The sequence below is a fragment of the Cyclopterus lumpus genome, chromosome 14 (assembly GCF_009769545.1).
Source record: "Cyclopterus lumpus isolate fCycLum1 chromosome 14, fCycLum1.pri, whole genome shotgun sequence".
In the NCBI taxonomy this organism is placed as follows: domain Eukaryota; kingdom Metazoa; phylum Chordata; class Actinopteri; order Perciformes; family Cyclopteridae; genus Cyclopterus; species Cyclopterus lumpus.
The window spans coordinates 19,037,143-19,059,067 of record NC_046979.1 but is presented as its reverse complement, the minus strand read 5'-3'; the positions used below and the strand labels follow the sequence as shown (position 1 = coordinate 19,059,067).

At 41.3% G+C, this 21,925-nt stretch overlaps 1 protein-coding gene across 2 annotated transcripts in view; it reads right to left on the bottom strand.

The window, feature by feature from the left end:
- cltca (clathrin, heavy chain a (Hc)) overlaps positions 1-19,017 on the bottom strand; it is a 29,206-nt gene extending 10,189 nt beyond the window's left edge. The window contains exons 1-14 of one of the 2 annotated variants that reach the window (XM_034550422.1): positions 18,660-19,017; positions 9,980-10,187; positions 9,589-9,591; positions 6,683-6,951; positions 6,396-6,557; positions 6,163-6,276; positions 5,445-5,618; positions 2,926-3,123; positions 2,434-2,634; positions 1,892-2,044; positions 1,561-1,683; positions 1,020-1,157; positions 760-924; positions 460-640 (exon numbers count right to left, since the gene is read on the bottom strand). In XM_034550422.1, the coding sequence (XP_034406313.1) occupies positions 460-640; positions 760-924; positions 1,020-1,157; positions 1,561-1,683; positions 1,892-2,044; positions 2,434-2,634; positions 2,926-3,123; positions 5,445-5,618; positions 6,163-6,276; positions 6,396-6,557; positions 6,683-6,951; positions 9,589-9,591; positions 9,980-10,187; positions 18,660-18,701 (2,131 nt within the window). In that variant the 5' untranslated portion in view covers positions 18,702-19,017. The remainder of the gene's footprint in view (positions 1-459; positions 641-759; positions 925-1,019; positions 1,158-1,560; positions 1,684-1,891; positions 2,045-2,433; positions 2,635-2,925; positions 3,124-5,444; positions 5,619-6,162; positions 6,277-6,395; positions 6,558-6,682; positions 6,952-9,588; positions 9,592-9,979; positions 10,188-18,659) is intronic. The other variant, XM_034550423.1, reaches the window with a different exon arrangement.
- Between the last annotated feature and the right edge of the window lie 2,908 nt (positions 19,018-21,925).

The window sequence follows — 21,925 nt, the reverse complement described above, 5'->3', positions numbered from 1 at the left end:
CTAGGCATAGGGAAATGGCTGCATTAAAACGAACAACAAGTTGAATACCACTCTGATGTCTCGCTCTGTGAATTGCCCTCATGTTCAAAACATCTGCACGTAAGGTTTTTATCGGCTATTTTTCAGTACTGCGAGTCTCTGATGTCATCAGCGTCCATGAACTTGAAAACTTGTTTCTTTGTTTACACAAATCATTTGTATGGGAATGTGACAGAGCTTTGCCTAAAAAGGGGGGGGGGGGGGCAGCATTAAAGGAAATAATTACAGTAAAGTAAGAGACAATACAATGTGCATGAATGCATCAAGACATAGTTTAGCAAAGTACTCAACAACGTCCGTTCCACAAGTATAACGGAGCAGTTGACACACGCAGACTTTTTTTTTTCAGAAGACAAGAAAGATCAATAAGAAGAGTTTCCTGAAAGAAAGTGTCAAAAAACCAAAAGTTTAGGACCTCACCTTCAAAGCTCTTGAAGGACTCGAAGAGCTCGGTGAGAGACTGTGTGGTGAGCTGCTCGTGGTACTTGGAAGCCACCTGGACACAGATCTGCAGGTTCTGGCGAATGTTGGCCGACAGCATGGCCCTGAGGCACTCCAGAGAGTCCTCCACCGACAGCGAACCAAAGAAGTTCACCAGCCACTGGAGGTGGGAGTTTAAGTTAAGCTCATGGTCACACAATATCAACCATCATCTGTATTCAACAGAAAAAGAGCATCTAGTTTTCATTTCTTTTCACGCAGCCAGTAACGTAAGCCTACCTCTGGGTTGAGCAGGTGTGTGTGCACCACAGCGCGCTTGATGTCATACAGGTCGGTGTAGTGCTCCAGCGCTCTTTGCAGGAGTCCAGCCTTCTCACACAGCTGGGCAATGTGGGCACGGTCGTAGTTGGTGAACATTTGGTTGCCCAGGATAGCATCAGCGACCTGCAAACATGACAATGCAAGAAAGAAGTTAAACATAAAATACAAATTCACCCCAGCTGGACTCCTTGAAGTAAAGTATGTGTAGGCGTGTTGACCTGCGGGGCATGCATGAGGTTCATCTCCAGCAGGCGCGTCTGCAGTGGTCCTTCTGAGGGTCTGTTGTTCTTCAGAGCGTCCAGGAGGAATGAGGTGCACTGCTGGATCAGGTTGTACTCCATGAATACATCCACGATCTGCACAGACAAATGAGAGCACTCAAGCTAGGAAGACAGACCATGTTTGTTTAGCTGCAAAAGATACTTGTCAAAACTTTTCTTTGAACAAAATTTATTTTTACTCTTGTTCCAGTACAGCAGCTCGAGGAAAAACCGAAAGCTGTGTCAGCAGTTGGCATTTGCAGTGAGTCTGCAGTGGCGGGAAGTAAAAGAAGTGAATTTCCTTCATACCACAGAATAGCTGAGGTTCAGAGATGTTGGCATGTCATGTGACTCAGCCAAATACTTTGTCAAGTTTCAAGGAAAGGGTCGAACCGTAGATATTTGAAACTCTTTTTTATATAATTATTAATTACTTGATTAGCAAAAACCCAGGCTTTCCTGATGGATCACTGGAAAATCCCTCATCTCTTCCTCTGACCTGTGTGATGTCAGCCAGTGGCTCTTCATCCTGGACCAGCATCTGGGCAAACTGCAGGCCTTGTTCTGGGTTGATCCGCATTACATTCCTGAGCAGAAAGATCCAGTCTGGGGTGTAGCCCACCTAGAACAGAAACAATGTATACATCTACATCACTAGACTTCATGGAGACGCACATCTTCATTTACAGTATGCTTGAAAACGACATCTTTGAATTGGGCATTAGGGATAGCTTTCGGTTTAAAAATGCATTTCGCACAGTCAGACTTCTCCTTTATTGGTCATGTACTTCAAACTTAAAGAGCTCAAACATCCACTCAGCCAGACGTACCTTCTTGGCGTAGAGGACGATCTTGGGGAACTGACCAGTCTCCGCAAAGCACTGGATGACTTTGTTGGGGACGTTGGCCCTCAGGTAGACGCTGAGTGCCAAGGTGGGATCCACTGCCTTCACCAGGTCACCCAGTTCCTCGGAGCACTCCAACTGAAATGTAGGACAACCAACATCAGAATTGGAAGCAATACAGGATGATTATAGCGTTGAAATGAAAATACACCCCGACTGTCAAATAAAAAAAGGGAGTGTACTTAGGTCTAGAAAATGAATAGCAAGTATGTGTATTTACCAAATATATGCGAAATACAAAATGTGTGAACGTTTTAATATACATGAAAAGATCCCCCCCCCCCATCTCAGATTTCGTTGTTTACCATTGAAGCAGTTTAGAACCACCCAAATCTACGGGCAACTTCACAAATTCCTGACATAACGGATGTTCTCACATGATCCATTATAATAGTCACATAAACAAACATCAAGCTCAGGAAGAGCCTCTTCCTGTGACTAGAGGCAGAGATGGAGATCAGCAATACCTTGTCTTCCTTCAGCCACTTTTCCAGGAGCTGCTTTCGTCCCTGCTGGAGGACAGGCCTGCAAAGCTCAAGGGACTCAAACTTGTTGAGCTGGCCCTGGTCCAACAGGATGCCGAAGTACTGTAGCAAAGGGGAGGTCTGGCCTGGCTGAGTGGGAACACCCTGGAAGCGACGGATGGTGTCTGGGGTGCGCAGGATACCCTGAGAGGGGGAAAGGTCAACTGAAGGTGAGCGGAGATCTCAATGACAAACTTCAAAACAAGTGGGTAGAATTCAAGGATCATTTATGGTCACTCTGCAAAACAGGGCTGCACTATGAAATTCAGTTGTAATCCATTTGTAACAAAACAGCAGTACATTCCTATAGTGCACTTTTAGAATTTGCATTATAATACAATTTAACACTATAACAGGGCAAGAAATACAACCATGTGGGCGCTACGTTCCTTTATGTTCAGCCGTTGATTGGCTGCATGCTAACAGGAGGAGTACCTTTGGTGCATTGGCAGCAACCTTGGCGGCCTCGGAGTAGTTGCCAGCAGCAAACAGGTTGTTGAACTTGCGTGCAAAAAGCTCTTCACCACCGGCAAGGTTGTTGCGAACAGCTAAGCGCAGAGCCAGATCCGGGTTCTGGAGCACGTTAGTGATGTAGGGGATGATGTTTTCCTCTTCCACACAGACTGACAGCACCTGTGTTACAGGGAAAATAGAGAATGTTGCAGTACAGTTCTGGCTGAAAGATTTGATCTTCTTTTAAAGCTTTATTTGTATAAATCAGATGGGGAAACGCCACATTTCCTTACAGTATGTTTTTGTCTCAGTTCAGTATCATCCGCTCGTGTTCTATTTTTAAAAGTCTGTTGAAGGTAAAGGAGTCTTCAGCTAGTCAAGGCATGACTTTCATATAAATCAGATGCACTGCTTCCTAACACCGACCCCAACAATGGCTCTGAATTAAAGCTAGGCCAATACAGATAGGTGGTCTTTTTTTATTTGAACTCCTCTTTGATACATTTAAACTACGCCGGCATAAATCAACACATTCCTTATTCACGTCCTGTGCCAGAAATTAGCAGAATGGGCAAGCTCAGCTGAATGTAATTGTGGGCAATAGCACTAAACGCCATTAAACGCTGCCTGGCCCTGGGTTGTGGCTGCTGAATGCAAATGTATTATTAGTGGGTCAGTGTAACGCATGGCTTTTGTGAGAAGTCTGGAAACAGAAACAGAAAGGAGAATGAGTTGAATGAAAAGAGCAGGGTGGAGGAAAGGGGAGGGGGTGAGAGGAGAAAGACAGCCAGTGTTGGCCCTTCTACAAACAAGCCCAGCAGGTCAGTGACCCCAGCTTTTAACATGGGTGACTAGACTTAATTCTTCCAGCCACTAAAGCAGAGTCACTCACTCTAATGTGGGTCAGCTAATTGGAGGTGGACTGGTTGAAATAAAACATGGACAAAAAAGACGGGAGAAAAACAGATCCCTTAGAGGAGATTCTGTGTTCTACTCAGTATGTACTTTAAGTGTGGTCAGGGAGGAGGATACAGCACCCGATAGATGAAGAGGCCAATATTTAAGTCAGGAATGATGACTAAGAGAACACATGGCAGATATAACAAATCCCCTGCACAAGTGAACAAATACTTACATTTAAAATACAACATTTACATTATCAGAGTGTGATGGAAATAGGAAAGAGACAAGTTTGCCAGAAAAACTGTTCTCAACAAGAGCACCAAGCGTCAGATGACACATGAACTTGTATTGAGTGATACACCGGCCCAGACACACACACACAAACAGAGAGAAGAGTAAAACTGCAAGGAGATAAGGTGGCGGTTGTGATTGGATGAGGACCAGCACTAAGAGGATTCAGGGGACCAGGCTGTGCCTCCCTCTTGACATCATGTGCTGATGCCTGGTGGGCCCTTTTCCCCCCCCTCTTGCTAGTTTGCTTTCTCCCGCTCCTTCCGTCTGTTTTTTTTGTGCGGCAGTTCTACACTGCAGCCATTACCACTGCATTTCAATGTCACTGCATGCCAATGTCGGGCCAGGTCTGAGTCACAATATCAGAAATCCTGATGCTGAGACTCAGTCTATAGCTACCAATTATAAACTTCTTGACAGCTACAGGGAACCAGTTAAGGCTGTGTGTAAGCAATAATACTGGAGACACGGAAACGTACAAGTGAATATCAGACACCAAGTCGTAAGAAGTATTCAAATCACGAAGACAATGTTCAAATTGCTACCCATCTCAGTCATGTCCAGCCATGACATCTTAGAGCCTCACCTCAAAGTGGGGTTATAGCAGTATGTTTTATTTCTCACCGCTGTGACAGCAGGGTTTCCTCTATCGGAAAAGCATTGTAGTAATGAATTACTTAGTATTAGGTTACCAATTGGAAGCACCAAAAGTGGCCCGCCACTGCCACTGTGTACGTGTTTGTGCGCATGTGATGCGTGTACACACAAATACGCACTGCACAGCAAGATCTGTCATTGCCTCATATCAGCTTTCCTCCCGTCACTCAATTATTCATTTTGTGTGTGGCCTGGCTGGAACATTATTAATCAGCTGGCTGGATCCAATTCTGCTCTCTGGTTCAGCTTTACAAAAGCAGTAGGACACAACCCTCTCCCCTGTCTCTCTCTGTCTGTCTGAAACCCTACACCTTGGATTATTTATAATGCCTCCTGGCAAAGTCTGAGCTTGCCTGATGACAGACTCATTGTCATGAGTTGCAAAAGAGTAACAGCAAAGAGTTGCTGTTATTTCCCCATAAAACAACTGATGTTGAGGTGGTTTACATTCATTAATCTGTGTCAGATTTGCTGTACACATGTTTGCTAATGACATAAAGGGTACGTAATAAAGAAGTGTGTTAGAGATTCCAAAAAATATTTGGTTTCATCAGCAGAATTTTACATTGACATGATTCAAGACTGAGCAGCCATTCAAAAGATACATTTAATTTCCTCGAGCACTGAGGCGGAGCACAGGTTGACCGTACCTGTCCCTTCCTGTTGACCCCAATGATGCCTGCGGTGGCCTCATGTGGAGCAGTAACAAAGATGGTCTCTCCGCTGATGCGGTTCATGTAGATGCAGGTGCCCGTCTCCAAGTCATACAAGTGAATGTAGCCATATTTGGTAATGAGGAAAACCACATCTTGCTTGGAGCTTATCTGTCAAAAAAACAAAGATGTATATGTAAAATATATATCAGATTATTATTTTTTGTTTTTTAAAGACATCATGTAAACTTGTTTAGCATTCAGTCGTATTAGCATACTGATTTCACATTGAGCACGGACCGTCACTTTTTATTTAAAATTCAAGCTTGTCGTGGGGAACACATACATATTTGAACTGCAATGACCTGCTGTAATCGGCACTTATCTATATAGTGTGTGCTCCAGCAGAGGGCATTCCTAAACACTTCACTATAAGCTTGACCAATTGCATGCACGGTTGATTGATCAATTGAGCAAAACCATGATTATCGCATATTTTAATATCAAAGTTGCAGTGTGTGGACCTTTTGTTGCCCACTTTATGAAAAGAACAACTGCCGTTGCAAGATGGGGTGGCATACGCTCTATGTGTTGCAGTTTAATGAATTAAAGCGAATTACATGTTGTTAGTTCAGATTCATTCAAACTTGACTTTTTAAAAAAGTGCCAGCCCGAGTCTGACTTAGGTGGTCAATTCTGGTAGTTTGCTGCATACCTGCATGGCCACAGGGAAGTCGTTCTGGGCTTCTGGAGGGAAGAACACATCCACTGCCTTCTTTGGAAATGGTTGGTTGCCAGTTGGTGGGGTCCCCACTTCAATGATATGCAACTGTGTCAAAGAGAAGAAGAAGAAAAAAACACAAGTGAGAAAGGGACTCAGATTTTAATGTCATTTGGCGTTCTTGTAGCAAATCCTGTTTTCCCCATTATGTTATTAACGCCAATCACCTTCCCTCCAGCCTGCCCTCTGACAGCGAAGCAGAACAAAGTGGACTCCTCTGTATTGCCCTCCATCTTGAACTGGGCAAAGCTGGCAGCATGGCCTTCAATGGGCTGAGAAACCTTTCTGTCAACAGAGTACAGCTGCATGGCTCCAACCACACGATTTTGCTGAAAACAGTAAAACCCACATTAACATGTCGAATATCATTGAACCGACTGGCTTGTGTACATTCTCTTTGAGGAAGGCATGTCTCAACCGTAATTAGATATATTTGGTATTGGACTTCATTTACCTGGGCTGAGATGCCGATGAGCAGGAGCCATTTCTGCTTTGCGTCGGTGCGGTAGTTGATGATCTGGCAGCCTGCCAGACTGGAGTGGCGGTCAAAGACTTTCACAGGCTGAGAGTCACCTTCCATGCTCCAGTGGTAGACGGCATTGTCAGTCACAAGTGCAACTGTGTTAAGGGAGATCCACTTCCAGAAGGTAACATCGTCCGTCATGGTGTGTGCCTTCATCTTGCTCTTCATCTCGATGTTGAAGATTTGAAGGGTTTTGGAGGCTGGTTGGGGGAGGAGGAGGGGGGAAGGGGGCAGGAACCGGGCCCCAGAGGAATGTTATAGTCACTGAAGCCAGTGTGTCCACACATACATTCATAGAAAACATCAGATTTTTATAGCAAAGGGAGATTCAAATTAGAAATATTGGTAGTCATGACACAGAGGTCATCAAGCAACGATGCCATGACTGATAGAAAGGGGATGCCATACATGCTGTAGTCGGAAATAGTGTTGTATCTGAAGTGTAGTGAGACAATTGGTATCGAAAAACAAGCAAATTAAATTTCGTAGTCATTGCGTCAATTATGTGCACTTCAAGCAAGTACATCTTTCTATACTCTCCTGGTATATTATGAATTGGAAGTCCAATAAGAACATAACTGCAGAGCTGTCTAATGCCAGATGCATGGAGGATTATAGTTCAAATAAGTTATGATTAAGAAGGAAAGTTATTTTCAATGTGCGTTAACTTAACGAACAATCCAGTGAGCAAAACTAAGACAAAAATTGTCAGAGGGCCTTCCTGCGGTCTATGAGTGTGAATGACTGAATACCTCTTTCTTAGCATAATAGTAATTATAAATTAAGAATATAGACTGATAAACATAGTATTTTATTTAGGTGGCCATATCTCTTCAAAGAGGTTTCAAAAATGTACTCCATGTCATGTATTGTCATGTCCGACTACGTGGCCCACCCCATCAAATGAAAAGCCTTCATCGAGAGAGACGAAGCAGACAGAGGGTAGAAGCAAGAAACAACTCACAAAAAAGGCAAACACATCTGCATTTGAGTCAAATATATAACGGTTGAATACGACAGCGCATGACAGATACAGGCACAATTAACAGGGAGGGGAGACTTTTGGACAAGAGTCGCAGGAAAGGTTTCCCATAATGATTGTGGTTGATTGAAGTTAGATATTTATTAGTTACGATTCATTTAGTGAGCTAAAGCTTTATTAAGAAGCAGTGTGACGTCCTTGTTTGCTCATTATTCAATACTCGTCGACAGAGTAAGAAAAAGCAAAGACCAAAGCGTTAGCACAACTGTGAAGATCAGTTTGTCTAAGCCTGGGATCATAGTACAGATTGGATGGTGAATGGATCACTTGCAGCAGCAGCCAAATTTCAAAGAGCAAGCAAAAGGGATTTTTTATTGAATTATGATCAGCTGTTGGGAGGTGTGTGTGCGCGTGCGCGCGCATTGTGTCCGTCCTTCAGAAAGGTTTACATGAAAAAGTTACGGCTCGATACTGTGTCATGTGACAAGGTCGGCAAGAAAATAATTGTTATGGTAGACTGAGCAGGGAAGACAGTGGTGGTAGAAAGAGTGAGGAAGAGTCTACACTAACACTATGCTGCATAATTAGTGAGGAAACGACAGGTACTATAATTTGAGGTGATATGGAGCTGACCATACACTGTTGAGCTACTGGAGCTGTTCCTTTAGAAAGTAACACTTTTGTGGGAAACATATCCTCAGCTGTCTTTAATCACCATAGGACCCAATTTACAGCAAACTGAAGTCATCAGTAACAATAACTTTTGTATTAAATGTAAAGACATCAGGGTGAAAGTCACCAATCTGCTTCTTAAAGACAGAAAACACAGCCTTATGCATTTACTGCTTGACATTTAACGAGGCAGCATAATGTAGAGATGAAATTATTGTCGTGCTCATGTCTGCATGTCACAAGTTTTGTCAGTGATGACCCAGAACTCCATAAAAGTTAAGCACAAAGTTTATAACTGCACATTGTCTTCTCCACTGAGGATGTGGTACATTCAGCAAAGAAAGGCAGTTTAACTAAATATGACTAATAAATGAATTCAAAAGGAGGATAGACGGTTTCACACACACACAAGCCGTCAACCCGCCACTGCTCTTTTACCATCAACACCCCAGGAACAATCCAACAAAAACATACTTCTACCAGTGATTACCTTCTCATTCCTCATTAGTAAACATGAACCCTAACTGATGTTCACTAGGTATGCACAATGAATGAGCTGGGGTAAATAATTTGGTCAGTTTAATGCCCGTGTGATCACTGCGAGGATATACAAGTCAGAAGAAAACCTGAAGGGCCAAAGGGCCTTAGACATCCATCCATCCAATTAGCATAAGACTGGCAAACAAATATTAAACATAGCTGGAAATCAAGTGAAACAGGTTTGGGTAACGACCACTTCACACAGATGGAAGAAGACATGGATTTCAAATGAAAATTAAGAAGAAAAGTGAATTAAAATGAAATTTTTACCCACAGTATTACCACATTAAACAGGTTCTAATGTAACAAAAATGATTAAATGCCAGCAAGCTATAAGGCTGTGAAAGCTAAATCCTGTTTACGAAGAAAAGGTCCAAAGAATTATCCAGCGATGGTTCAGATAAATAAAATATAAAAAATCAAGACCATTAACAAAATAGGCTTTAAGTAAATTGTACCAAAACCTGAGTTTAAAGTGCCCAATTGTACACAATAGTTGATAAGTCATGTCAGCTGTTATCAATATATTTTATATGCTAAATTTGTTTACTGCAGAGGACAATGCTCAATGGGATAATTTCATAAATGCTGTCTTGAAAACAGGATTTTACTTCCACAATGAAGTAGTTAAATTTCAACTCACCGTCTGCAAACACATAAGAAAGCAGTAAAGAAAAAGACAAAACAAAAAAGTCAAAGCAATCATGGATGCTGGACAAAAAGAATAATAATAATATGCTACTTTGAATATTTACAGGACAAATGTTTGGAAGAAACATACATGTTGGCCAATAAAAACTAATTCACAGTGGAAAACTAAAGTAGCTGTTTGTTTATGGACATAAATAGATAATATGTTCTAAAGATTCTTAATTATTAAATGGATATTGTTGCTATATTGAACAAACATGTCAGAACTAAATGCTGTGGGCCCCTTACGGGGGTTAGGGAGTTAGTTAAAATACAACAGTAAGAATATAATGTAGTTGTAGTTTTAGAGAAATGTGGTCTGCAATGCCAACACACTGCCTTACCTTTAAGTGCAATGACTTTGCTGGCTGGATTCATGATGGCGCTGTCAGCTGAGATGGGCCTGCGGATGGGTGTGTTGGGGTCTGCCATGTCAATGATCACCACCTGAGTCTGCTCACCCACCTTCTCGCGGATGCAGATGAACTTATCCGACTCCATGGTTAGGGTGCTGAAGCCTATGTTGGATGGATTGATCCCTAGGTTTTGGAGCTAAGAGAAAAGGGGGGGATATATGTTGGGTTGAATAAATATAGCCTGCAAAATCGTAAAATATATTATTTGCAAATATAATCAATGGAAATATTGAGATCAAACTCTTCCTGCCACAATCTCATCTCCAGGCTGCCATTTGCCATGGGGCAGTTGTAGTTTATTCTAATTTCACTTTAAACCAGTGCAGTATTTGATGTCCGGGCAACCATGTGGCGAAATAATGGAGGGAAAAAAACTTCTCGGCCAGCAGGAAGTGACTTTTAAGTGTTGCAGCAAGTGTCAGGTGGCTCACGAGTTAACAGCAAAATATGATTTCTAACAGTAAAAACTAATAGAACTAGCGTTACATGAAGACTATTATGCCAGAACACCTGTCCTGACAATCACCTGTGATAAAAGGATTGACACTAACTTGAGTCAAAGAAAGTAAACTACAGTCCAGCAGTGTGGCTTCAGTTTCCCTGACTTCCCTGGTGTCCCCTGCAGAACAAACAATGTGGGATGCAAAAAGGTTTAATCTGCATCAAAGCCCGAGGATATGGGTGAAATGCTTTGCAGCACATAGCCTAACACCAGCAAGCTCTGCAGCCCAGTTTACTGCCAAGGCTGGCAACAGGGCATCCTGCCTGCCTCACACAAACCCTGACACAGCACAACCTACGGAGTGGCAGTGCCAGAACAGCTCTGGGCTAGAGTGTCAAGACTATGGTACAAGTACAAACCACGCATTATTGTTACAATTGTAAAGTGAAACTACTGCGAACCAGATTTGAACAACAATTAACATAGCAAGGGACAAGATGCTTTCACTACACAATCAGTCATGGCATTCTTGCTAACATTGCAAATGGCAACACTACTGTTAAGTAAACCTGGAGGAAATGAAACTACAAAAAAACATGTTTGCTGTTGCAATTTCCTCAACTTTTGCAACCTAAGAGCAATCCACAAATTACACTGGAGCACAATTTCCTGATGAAACTTGAGTCACAGCATCCCTGTAGACACATCTTTACAAATGTCTTTTGTGTCCATTTTGTTCACCTTTGTTGTGGCATAATTTCCATTTGCCAACAGACCAGATACAATTATTTCTACACATTAAGACAATTACCTTGAACATTTTTTTTACAAAGAAAATGAATGAATGTAAACAAATACAATTAATTAAATACTTAAGTACAATATTTAGCTGCCACAAAAACATCTGATTTTATCCCCATCAAGAACATTTTTTTGATTAATTTGTTTTAATAGTATTACAGCAACACACCAGCATTATGTTTTGAGCACCGTCACAGAAGCATACTTCTAAACTGTAATAAGATCTTACGTAGACAGGCGTACATGGATGTTTACCAATGGAGATGAATAACTGACAACTCTCTATATTAATATTACATAAAGACCTTTTAGCCGATGGCTTTAGCTGAACAGGGAAATGTTGAGTTTGCATTCTTGTGTTCTGTATTCTACTGTAAAGTATTAATGACTGCTTTACCCGTCACTTATAATTTGTGGCCACACAAGTTACATTTCAAATATAAAGTAATTTTGTGAACACATATTTAATCTCGTCAGACACAATTTACCAGTGTTTGGTGGAATCGAGTGTTCATTTAAAGGCTTGACAATTATAAAATGTGGCTCCACTGTCAACAATTGGCTGTAGTTGAGTCCTAATCTTAATCAGCAAACAGAAACCACAGTTCCAGGAAATGCTCAACGAAGTGGGAACACCTTTTATCAATGACAGGACACACCCTCCCTCAGCCTGCCCCACCCACATTCTTTCACGCGAGTGTAACCCCGTTCCCTCTCAATGACACTGCGATAAATGACCTCACAAAACAAGTGTTACTACCAGTTATGGGGAAAGAACTGACAAGTGGTCTGTAGCAAGCGTTCACCACAGTGTTTGAATGTTTTTTCATTACGGTGGAGGGTGACATCATACAGTAACGTCATTGGCGCTTCCATTGTCTGGAACAGAAGGCTTGTTTACTCATGCAACATATATTCAAACACCACTCAAAAGGAAAGAACCCCCAGAGGGAAAATGTGTTACTAACTAGCAAACACTTTGCTGTCACAGATTACTATAAAAAATCCCATGTTCCTTGGAATGGACTTACTAATGTTACAAAACAATTAGCTATGAGATGGAAGACTGTGACTCTTTAAATCATCCCTCTAATCTCTATAATACCAGCGGTATGCCTACGTATTAAGCAGGACAGGAGGCTATCCTCTATCATTGCACAATAGTTTTCAAGACAGACACTCACTCTGCCATCTATTCTGGGATCAGCAGGAAGCTCTTTCATCATTCACAATGAATATTTTACGACTGTCTCCTGGAATAAATACCAACAATTGGACGGGTGGTGCAATTCTGGAAGATGGACCACAGCACAGTTTGGTCTGGCAAGACTAGTCTGCTATGGAAACCTTATAGTAACACACCGCTTGTGGGCCAATGCTTCCGAGACATCAATGAGCAGGAATTTGGGTTACGGTAGGTCAAACCAGTGGACCTACAACCAATGTGGAAAATAATTTACTCATTTAGTCTAGCCCGCCCTGGCCTTGGTGCTACTGCATTTAGCTCAGCTGTTAAATAAACTACTTTTTTAAAGTTACATACATTACATAGACGAAATTTGATCTCTGCTTTTAATCCACTCTAAGCATTAGGAGCAGTGGCCTGCTGTAAACCACCCGGGGAGCAACTTGGGGTTCAGGGTCTCGCTCAAGGACGCTTTGACGCAGACAGGAGGAGGGGCCGTGGATCGGGCCCACGCATTCATGGGCAGATGCGAGCCCAACACCTAGAAATCCATCTGCAGCTAATTAACAACAGTTCAGCAAGAGGAGAGCACAAGGGAGATTGGACAGAAATCGTTTCAGTGACTATAATGCTTCGTTCCGATTCAGACGTCAAAATAAATGCTAGTTAATTAGCATCTGCCCTGACAAAATCATTGAAGAGAAATACAACAAACTACTAGCTTTGGGCATTAAATTACTTGAACATATTTGTATTTTTCTTCAGCGTGTAGAACCATGAGAGCTTCCCTGCAACTGGTGTATTATCAGGCATATGTTTGTTATGGGTCCCAAAATCCCAACGCTTGTTTATGTAACTCTTGCCCAATGCAAATAACCGATGCATCATGCAGCCCTAGTGATGTATTCTGGCTCATTTGATGGGATCCTTAGCCAACAGTCATCCAGCTCAGAAGACACATGTTCTGGTAAGAAAGCTTGTTAAAACTTTGTGAATTCAAAGTCAAAATTGAGCTGATGGTTGCTTTAAAGCCATGGTCACCAACCTTTTTAAGCCCAAGATCCCTGACCTCTGCCTTGGTGATAGGCAAGATCTCCCTAGTGAGGCATTGAGAAAAACACTGGTCAGACTGGACTTACAACTTGAGGCTTTTTATTTGGCCTAATTGTAATTGAATGAAATCAAACACTTTGGTCCAGCTTTCAAATTGATGTGGACAAGAACACACAAAATTACTTAATTTCAGTGCAACAAAAAGTCAATTATTTGTTAACCGCACACAATATGAAGAAGAAAAAACACATTTGTAATGAACAGGCTAGATGAACTACCAATATTAATGTTGTATTTATCAACTGAAGCTACAACACTGACAACATGCTCAGTTAGTTACTAATGTAAGTTCATTTCAGCTCTGTGTCCCATTACAATGCCAGCAGAAGTCATGTGACTCCAGTCAGTGTGATGTTTGTGACTGAACACTGTCTGTAAGTTTATAGTTGGGCTCATAAGCACAGACAGCCAGTCTGAGAGCCGGCTCCTGGATTTTGATTTGGTGAACTCCACTTATGCAGTTTTCGGGACAAATTTGGCATTCATGAAAGTTTTTCTCATCTGGGTTTCGTTCTGAACTTGGCTTTTGTTTTGAAGGGCAACAGCAGAAAAGCCGATCTCACGGAGGGGGACCTGGCGAGTCGCAAAGAATCTTGGCCTTTGCGCATGCGTATCCTGTTAACGTTGAAACGTAAACATTTACAGGAAGGTACAGGCATTTCACCATGGATTTATTAATGACTTAGTTTTATGTCCGTGTGCTTTGAACTTGTGTATATGTGAAGTTCCCAATAAAGATCTTTCTGCATGTCCCCCTGCGCCCCACCTGTAGTACCACGGCGGACTACGTTCCCCTCATTCGGGGGAGCGCAGCTGAGAAGGTTCCGCTGTGTAAGAACCCATTAACAGGCGTTCATGAATCAGGCGATCAGAAATCTTTTCTGACGTTGATCTTCTGAAGTCCGTAAGAAAACATTTCAGAAGACACTTCAGAAAATGTTCTAGAATGAAGAACAATGCGTTTCTGAATTTATTTTCATTTTATTTTGGAGAGCGACAGGGAACGTCTCCGAGATCGACCGACGCGTAGGCGACCACTGCTTTAAAAAGGAATCAGCCAACATATTTGAACGATTCGAAACAACGCCAGGAGAGTCCCATTTGTTCATTTAACCTGTATGCTGCTCCTTCAAAAGGAAAGCAGTGTCTTGCTCAGCAGAAAAAGCCCTGTGTGTGTCCCACACATGTGAAGTTCAAGGGAGGCCAGGGAAGGATGTGCCATGTAATGTGCTGAGGCTTGCAGCACTTCATTGCAGTGCTCCACAACAGGAAACCAGGGACCCATTGTCTACCAGGACTGAAACAACAGGCCTGCCCAGTGCTGCCTCCTCCACTACCATGTGACACTGGTGGGAGACATGTGACCAGCCCAGGGGTGAGGAGCAAGAGGGTTGCCTTTACTGTTACTGATAAAGCAAAAGGGGGAGGAAGGAATGCATGCTTTTCTGGAGCTTATCCATCTCCACTCCAGTTCTGCTGAGGTGGTTTTGGGAGTGCAGTTTCCTTTTTTCTCACAATTGCACGCTTTATCTTACATTTAGTAAGTGCTGCAGAATGTCAAGTGTTCAGCAGTTCTGTATCCTCACCGGCCTGTCACGAGATATCAGCTGGTCAGTTCAAAGTGCACCATCCAACCCTTGTAAGGTTATATCTTAAGAGCATGGCACCACAATCTAATGACTCCTAATCGGTGTTTACAATCGAAAGTAAGGGTAATCATGTATATTAAGTGTGTCTTTGTTTCCTCTTTTTAAAGTGTATAACTCTGGGTTTGTCTGATCCTCTGCTCATGTGGCTATCCCGGATTGATGAAGTGTGTGAGTAAAAAGTTCTCTCAGGTGTTAGAGGTAAAAAAAACACCAAAAAAAGCGATGCCATGAAATCTTAGCATTAAGGATACCAAAATATACACTTTTATGTATGAAACAACGAATGCCAGGTGTTCTGGAGAAAATATAAATTAATTTTAGACATTTAACAATAAGGTTCATGGTGGGTGTTTTTGAGCAAGGAAAGTTGGACACCTTTTGTAAATATAACCGTTTAAAAACTGATTACCGTTTTTACTAACAAAACATCCACATATGCAGAGAAAGTAAATTAACATGTCATTATGGATGTGTAAAATACTGTGTTGAATTAACACAATATTTGATATGCTGAGGCTTTTCGCTACACAAATCATCAACAGGGCTTATTTGGCCAAGGAAAGGAAACCTGGCTTGACAAACCCTGCTTACTAAAAATGATATGCAAGGGAAGCCTTTGTCAAGAAAGACTTACCACTACGTAAATGGGATCACGAGTCATTTTTAATTATCCACCATTATTACCAACTTCCAGGTAGGTGTATTGAGGATTACTCTTAAACTGGAGTATGTACTACACTATATAAATGGATGACATATAAAAATGCAAGCTAGGCAAGTTGACCGGATGAGAGAGGACACAATTGCAAAGTTTCAGGGAGGGGAGAAAGAGACGAAGAGAAAGAGCACATACCTAGATACATGTCTAGGTCTTACGAGACTTGGTGCAAATGAGAGATTTACTTCAAAACAACTGCACAAAATCTTCATATCACCTCTCATTGACCCAATATAACAGAATCCTCAAAAGGCAACAAACAAGGATAACTTCCTTCCTGCTACCAGGGTGAACCTGGAATCTTATTGTACCTGATAAACTCATTCACAAGATTAATGGGCAGTCTCCCCAGAACAAACCTTATCATAAATGAGCCAACACAATAAAAAAAAAAGGGACCCATTTGTAATTACTGAGGTAATTGTCACAATTTATCTTGATACAGATTTTAGACTATAGTCGGTCGCCAAGCTTTAATATTCTGCATGATCTGCTCTAGTGCATGCTGTGAAACATGCATGAAACAGCATATGCAGATCATGCATTAGTGATAGTTGCTGGAGATCTCTTGGGAGTCCATTAGTCACACAAAATGACCTTGTGATGTGTAAATGTCACAAATCAGGAAACGCATACAGTTCATATCGCATAGAACTAGAGTGCGGTACAGTTAATAATCTGAATAAAATAAAAAAGTTATTGCACCACTCTTGTACCACAAAATGTACATAAAAGTAAAACGTATAGGTCAATTCAAAAGCTACAAGCTGTATCATTAAATTACAAAGATTTAGTGTCAGAACATAGCCTTTCATTTTGTTGATAGTATACTATTAGATCAATTATAATTCAGAGTACCCACAGTAATTCACCACTTCTGCATTGCTCCGTTTTGGCACTCCCAGAAGAGGACTTAAGAGTAAAAAAGTCATTCCATAATGATTTCATTGTAACTGTATGCACAAAAGACTTTTTGCATAGCTTTGTGATGCTCAGTCTCTCTATAATCTCTTGTGATAGGCCTACACATCAACTGCTGTCACAAACTAAGATGGAAATAACACAGACTGGAGTGCAGCACTGTAAATGTAATTGCCTTTCATCAAAAGAAAAACAAATAAAGCAAAACAAGACAAATCTGAGGACAGCATCCACCTGCTTTGAACAAGAACCCAACCTAGAGTCCAACCCAACAAGATATGCAAGAAATGTGATTTCATAGTAGCAGTAATAAATAAGACCAGTAGGCCTAAGTTCAAATATCTGCTGAGCTGTCACTAAACAAGATACTGAAAGTCACAATCTACTCCAATAGTACTGACACTGACCTCTGTTGTCATTACAAAGTGTTGAACTAAGATGGGATCTCTTGGAAATTAAGGAAAATGAAAGCAAACAAGAACAGCCTGGATCACAGGTAAATTATCCACATTTAGCTCAGAGTCATCAGTTACATAAGCCTGTGAAGCCCAAAGCTGTTTGTGTTTTCAGACCAGGCTAGAAAACAAATAAAAAAGTTTGAGTAAAGAAATTACATTCTTAAAGCCAATAGGTGGAGAGATCATAGATCTCATCTGAGGCTTGACTTAAACACCAAAAGTTACTATTGTATTCATTACTTCTTAAAAGTCAGACTTCCAGAGCCCTGACTGCTTCTACTTCCTCAACCTGACCAACTGGCAGTTGTATTAGTGTTATAGTAAAGGTGTGGCCATTAAACCATGGAGCAAGTCCAGTCCATATAGTGCATAGGCCTGCACATTAAGGAAACCACCTGTTTTATAATATTACAGAGCGTGATACCTGCTGAATTACTACCATATCAAGGGAAGAGGAAGCGTGACAGAAGTAATTCTTGGTTGAAGTAATTCTTGGTTAATACCTGAGCCCACTTTGGCGAAGTCGTTTAACATGGTTAACATTAGTCAGACTGCTATCGACAGCCAGAACACCACATGACCATATCTACAACCTGCCATCATCATTATCCTCCTGTGGTCGGATAATCACGTTCAAAGTTACAGGACGGTGGATACTCTAGAATGTGTAAACGCCAAACAAGTAGGTTAAATGTAAAAGAGGTAATGGTGTTTTACTTTACGGTCAGCTGTCACGTTACTATGCAGCTCCTGTACCACTTACGGTTCAACCAGGTCAGTGCCGGTAATTCGATAATGAACAACGAATTAATTGTCTAACGTAAGTTAGTCTCACAATTAACCTTAAAGAAGCATTGGCAGCGACCGTGTGTGCTAATAGTATATCAACGTGTGACGTTGACGTTACTCTGAGAAAAAGGACACTTTCTGAGAATGTGTTCATTGCCGATAGTTAACTAAGGCTATACGTGACGTTAACTCATAAGAACAGGGTGGGATAATACAACCGTTCTGCTTACGACTCGATAGTCTTAGTTTAAACATTGTGTTCGTGCATTGCAGTGGCAGGCTTCCGTCATTTAACGCTATATCACGAAGCAGGGTGGTTAGTCAAAGTGTTAGCAAGAAGGCTAGATGCTAACTAAGATAAACGTCATCCACCCTGCCAAGCTAGTTAGCATAGCTCGCGTTAGCTAACTCAGCTTGTTAGCAAGCCTTAACTTGTGCTTGAAAAGCCCCATGAGCCACTCAGAAGCCCGTAGTGATTAAGAGTGAAATACAACTTTACCTAACAATTGAACCATTCATTCATCCACATACCTGCAGGTGCTCCTGAAAGCGTATAGGCAGGATTTGAGCCATGGCGGTTCCTCTCTCACTCTCCTCCGGTTTCTTCTAATGCTAACAAATTACGGCTTCTTCTCTCAGCTGCTAGCCGGACAGCCAGAGGGGTTGTAGTCTAAAGTCCAAATGAATTAATTGTAAGCCTCGTGTAAAACCTGCTGTCGGCGTGGTGGTACTTTTTAATTCGTCCCTGAACTGTTTACTTGCGGGCTTCCCCTGGCTAACAACCGACTGCCACTACACCGACTCTCTGGACCTGCAATGGCGGTGGAGGTTGGTCTGCAGAGAAAACATCCCGGAAATGGAAGTAGACTCAATGAGGCGGATGAATACGCAGTCACACTTTTTAAAAGTGCATCATGGCGTGTATAATCACTATTTCACCGGTACATTTAAACATATTTAATATATTTAATAATCTCTTTGAATTACCAAACAGTGACACAAGACGTAGACATACAAATAAATGCAACAATAAATGTCAAACTGGAACTACTTCTTTCTATTCGCCCTTTGATTTTTGCCACATCATTCGTCTTTGTAAATTAACGTCAGTCCTACGTAGGGTACACTTGTTCCTCTCAGCCAATCAGAACACTCTGAACTCAAGCCAGGCGTTCAACTTAATCTTGTTCTTAATGACCATATCATTTTATTTAAATTCGTTTTCATATGCTCCTGTCAGTATGACTCACATCCTCTATTATCATATGATCATAAACTACCATTCAGCCTTATGTTAAACATTACTGGTATATATTCACAATTTACTTTAATGAACTTTCATCAATGCTGATGGTCTCGACACACATATTGGCAACACACCTTTTGTAGATAAATGTGTCTCTGCAGTATGTGTGTTGTAATGCCCTTCAACATACACTGTAGCATTTATTGTAACTATTTTTGTGACACAGGTAGATACGCAGACAGATTCTTGTCCAACACAAACTATTCCTCTAAAATTTTGCAAGCAAAGCAATTTATGATGATGTAGCTACTCTTTGATAACTAGATTGTCATTTTTTTGTCAGAATTATGCAATATCTCTTGGGTGGAGTATGCAACCAAGTGATCATTTCCCTTTTTTACATCCACAATTTCTGTTGGCAGAGGATGTTACTTCATTGCTCAATGCAAAACTGAATGTTGGGAAAACCGTTCCTCAAACAAGATGACCTTTTAGCAGATATGTCATTATGCTGAGCCAGCAATTATGGCTACTGAAGAAAATGTGTACATGGAATTGGTCATTATTTGGTCATGCCTGAAGAATGCAGTACTTTTCCCTGCAAGGCCACCATGATGTAGATACATATACATATAAAATAGACCACATCGTGAAAAAGGTTGTCCTCACATGTTGGTCAACTGATTATTGTGGTTTGTATTTTGGAACACATTTTTTTATACAATGTTTCATTGCGTTCATATCTAGACAATTATAACAGCAAAATTAAGTCAACCCTTTTGTTAAAAATATTGGTAAAGAGACACCAGCCAAATATACAGTTGCAAAAATATAAACTACAAACAGTGGAGACACATGTTCCTGTTAAAAGTTTATTTACGATAAATAACATGAACATTTATTTCAGGTGTAAACGCTCTCGGTTTATTAAGAGAGCAATAACATTTTTTAAATTGTTGAATAAACACTAGAACTCATTCACACCAACTGCTTTTGCAAATGCCCCGTTGTCGTGCTGTGCATCAAGACAATTTCATTTCAGATCAATTAATAGACGACAAATCAAGTTAGGTTAAAATACACACACTGAATGTTATTTGATTGGGCTAGAAATGATGTTGAAATTCCCTGTGATGGTGTTGACCTTTTCTATTCGTGTGATAATAATGAATTGTCCCAATAGTGTTAGTGTCCTACCAAACAACATCTGCATTGTGATCCATCCAGAATGACCCCCTGGACAAAACTACTCAGAAAAACTGAAGAAGAAAAAAAAAAAACTAGAACAGAACCAAACATTTCACAATCATATGCGGAGGGGAAGTGCGCCAGGTGTTCATTTTTTTTTATTGTTCATAAAGGAATTCCTGCATCGTAAACCTGCATCGTCATATTTGTGTTAAAGAAATAATAATAATAATAATAATAATAATAATAATTAGCAAAGGAGACAATGAGTCACTGCTCAGACGACAGAGGATTGCAAGGAGCATAAACAACAGTTTTCCTATTATTATTCTTCTTAGATGTAATTGTTGTTTTTCTACCTGGGAACGAGTCTTAAAAAACCTGGAACAAACAAACTATGTAATTTGTTTGCGTATAGTCTCCGAGGCAGAGGGTGCAGTGGAGGCCGTCCTGAATAGACCATTCACGCTGCTGTTGCTATGGATTCACAGGCCGAGGAAACGCAAGACTCAGACACTCAAACAGAGAAGCCATGTGTGTCACGATAAAAGAGTGGCCTTTGGATTCACTGCAAGGATGTCACACAGGCCCGCTGAGGCTGAGCTGAGCCCCAGGCTTCATGCAAAATGAAGGGCAGTGCTGGTGGTTCTGCAGCCGACTCTCCAACAAACATGTCCCCATCTTTATTTAAGCTAGGAGTCAATTGAGGCCCACAGAGGAGCAGCCATGCTCGGACTTGCGATATGTGCAGCAAACCGGTTCATGGTCACAAAAAGGTAACTGTTTCCTTTACAGATTTCTGACCGTTAGTACACTCCAGTGCTTTGGCAAAGATTTCGGCACAGATGGGAGCTCCGTGTCTTCCTGTGGCTGGGAGGATCCCATCAGGGATGACTGAGCGGGACTGACACATGGATCCGGAACCAGGGTTGAAAAGTCCCTTAGAAGCCTATTGGCTTGTCTCCTCTTTTTTTTCTCTCTCTCTTTTCTTCTCTCCCCTCTCTCTCATTCTCTCCGCTCCATTTTAAGAAGGGAGGGGATAGAACACCAACATACTGTAGACACATACAGTGTCTGCTATTTCTTCTCTCTTTCTGTCTGTCATTTAGCAGGTTCAAGTTCAATCACATTCTCTCTTTCCTTTTCACATGGGGGTGGTTATATCACCACTCTTGTAAACTTGTAAATATTTCATCTGTCTAAGTTAAACCATAACACACACATGCCAAATGCTTGCACATTCATGTTACAAACTCGTAGTATATAGGAGCCTAACCTTTGAACGTCACCGGAGGGGAAGTTACTAATTGACTGTGAGTGGGCCTTTGCACCTTGCAAGCAAGATGAAGAATTGTCACTGATC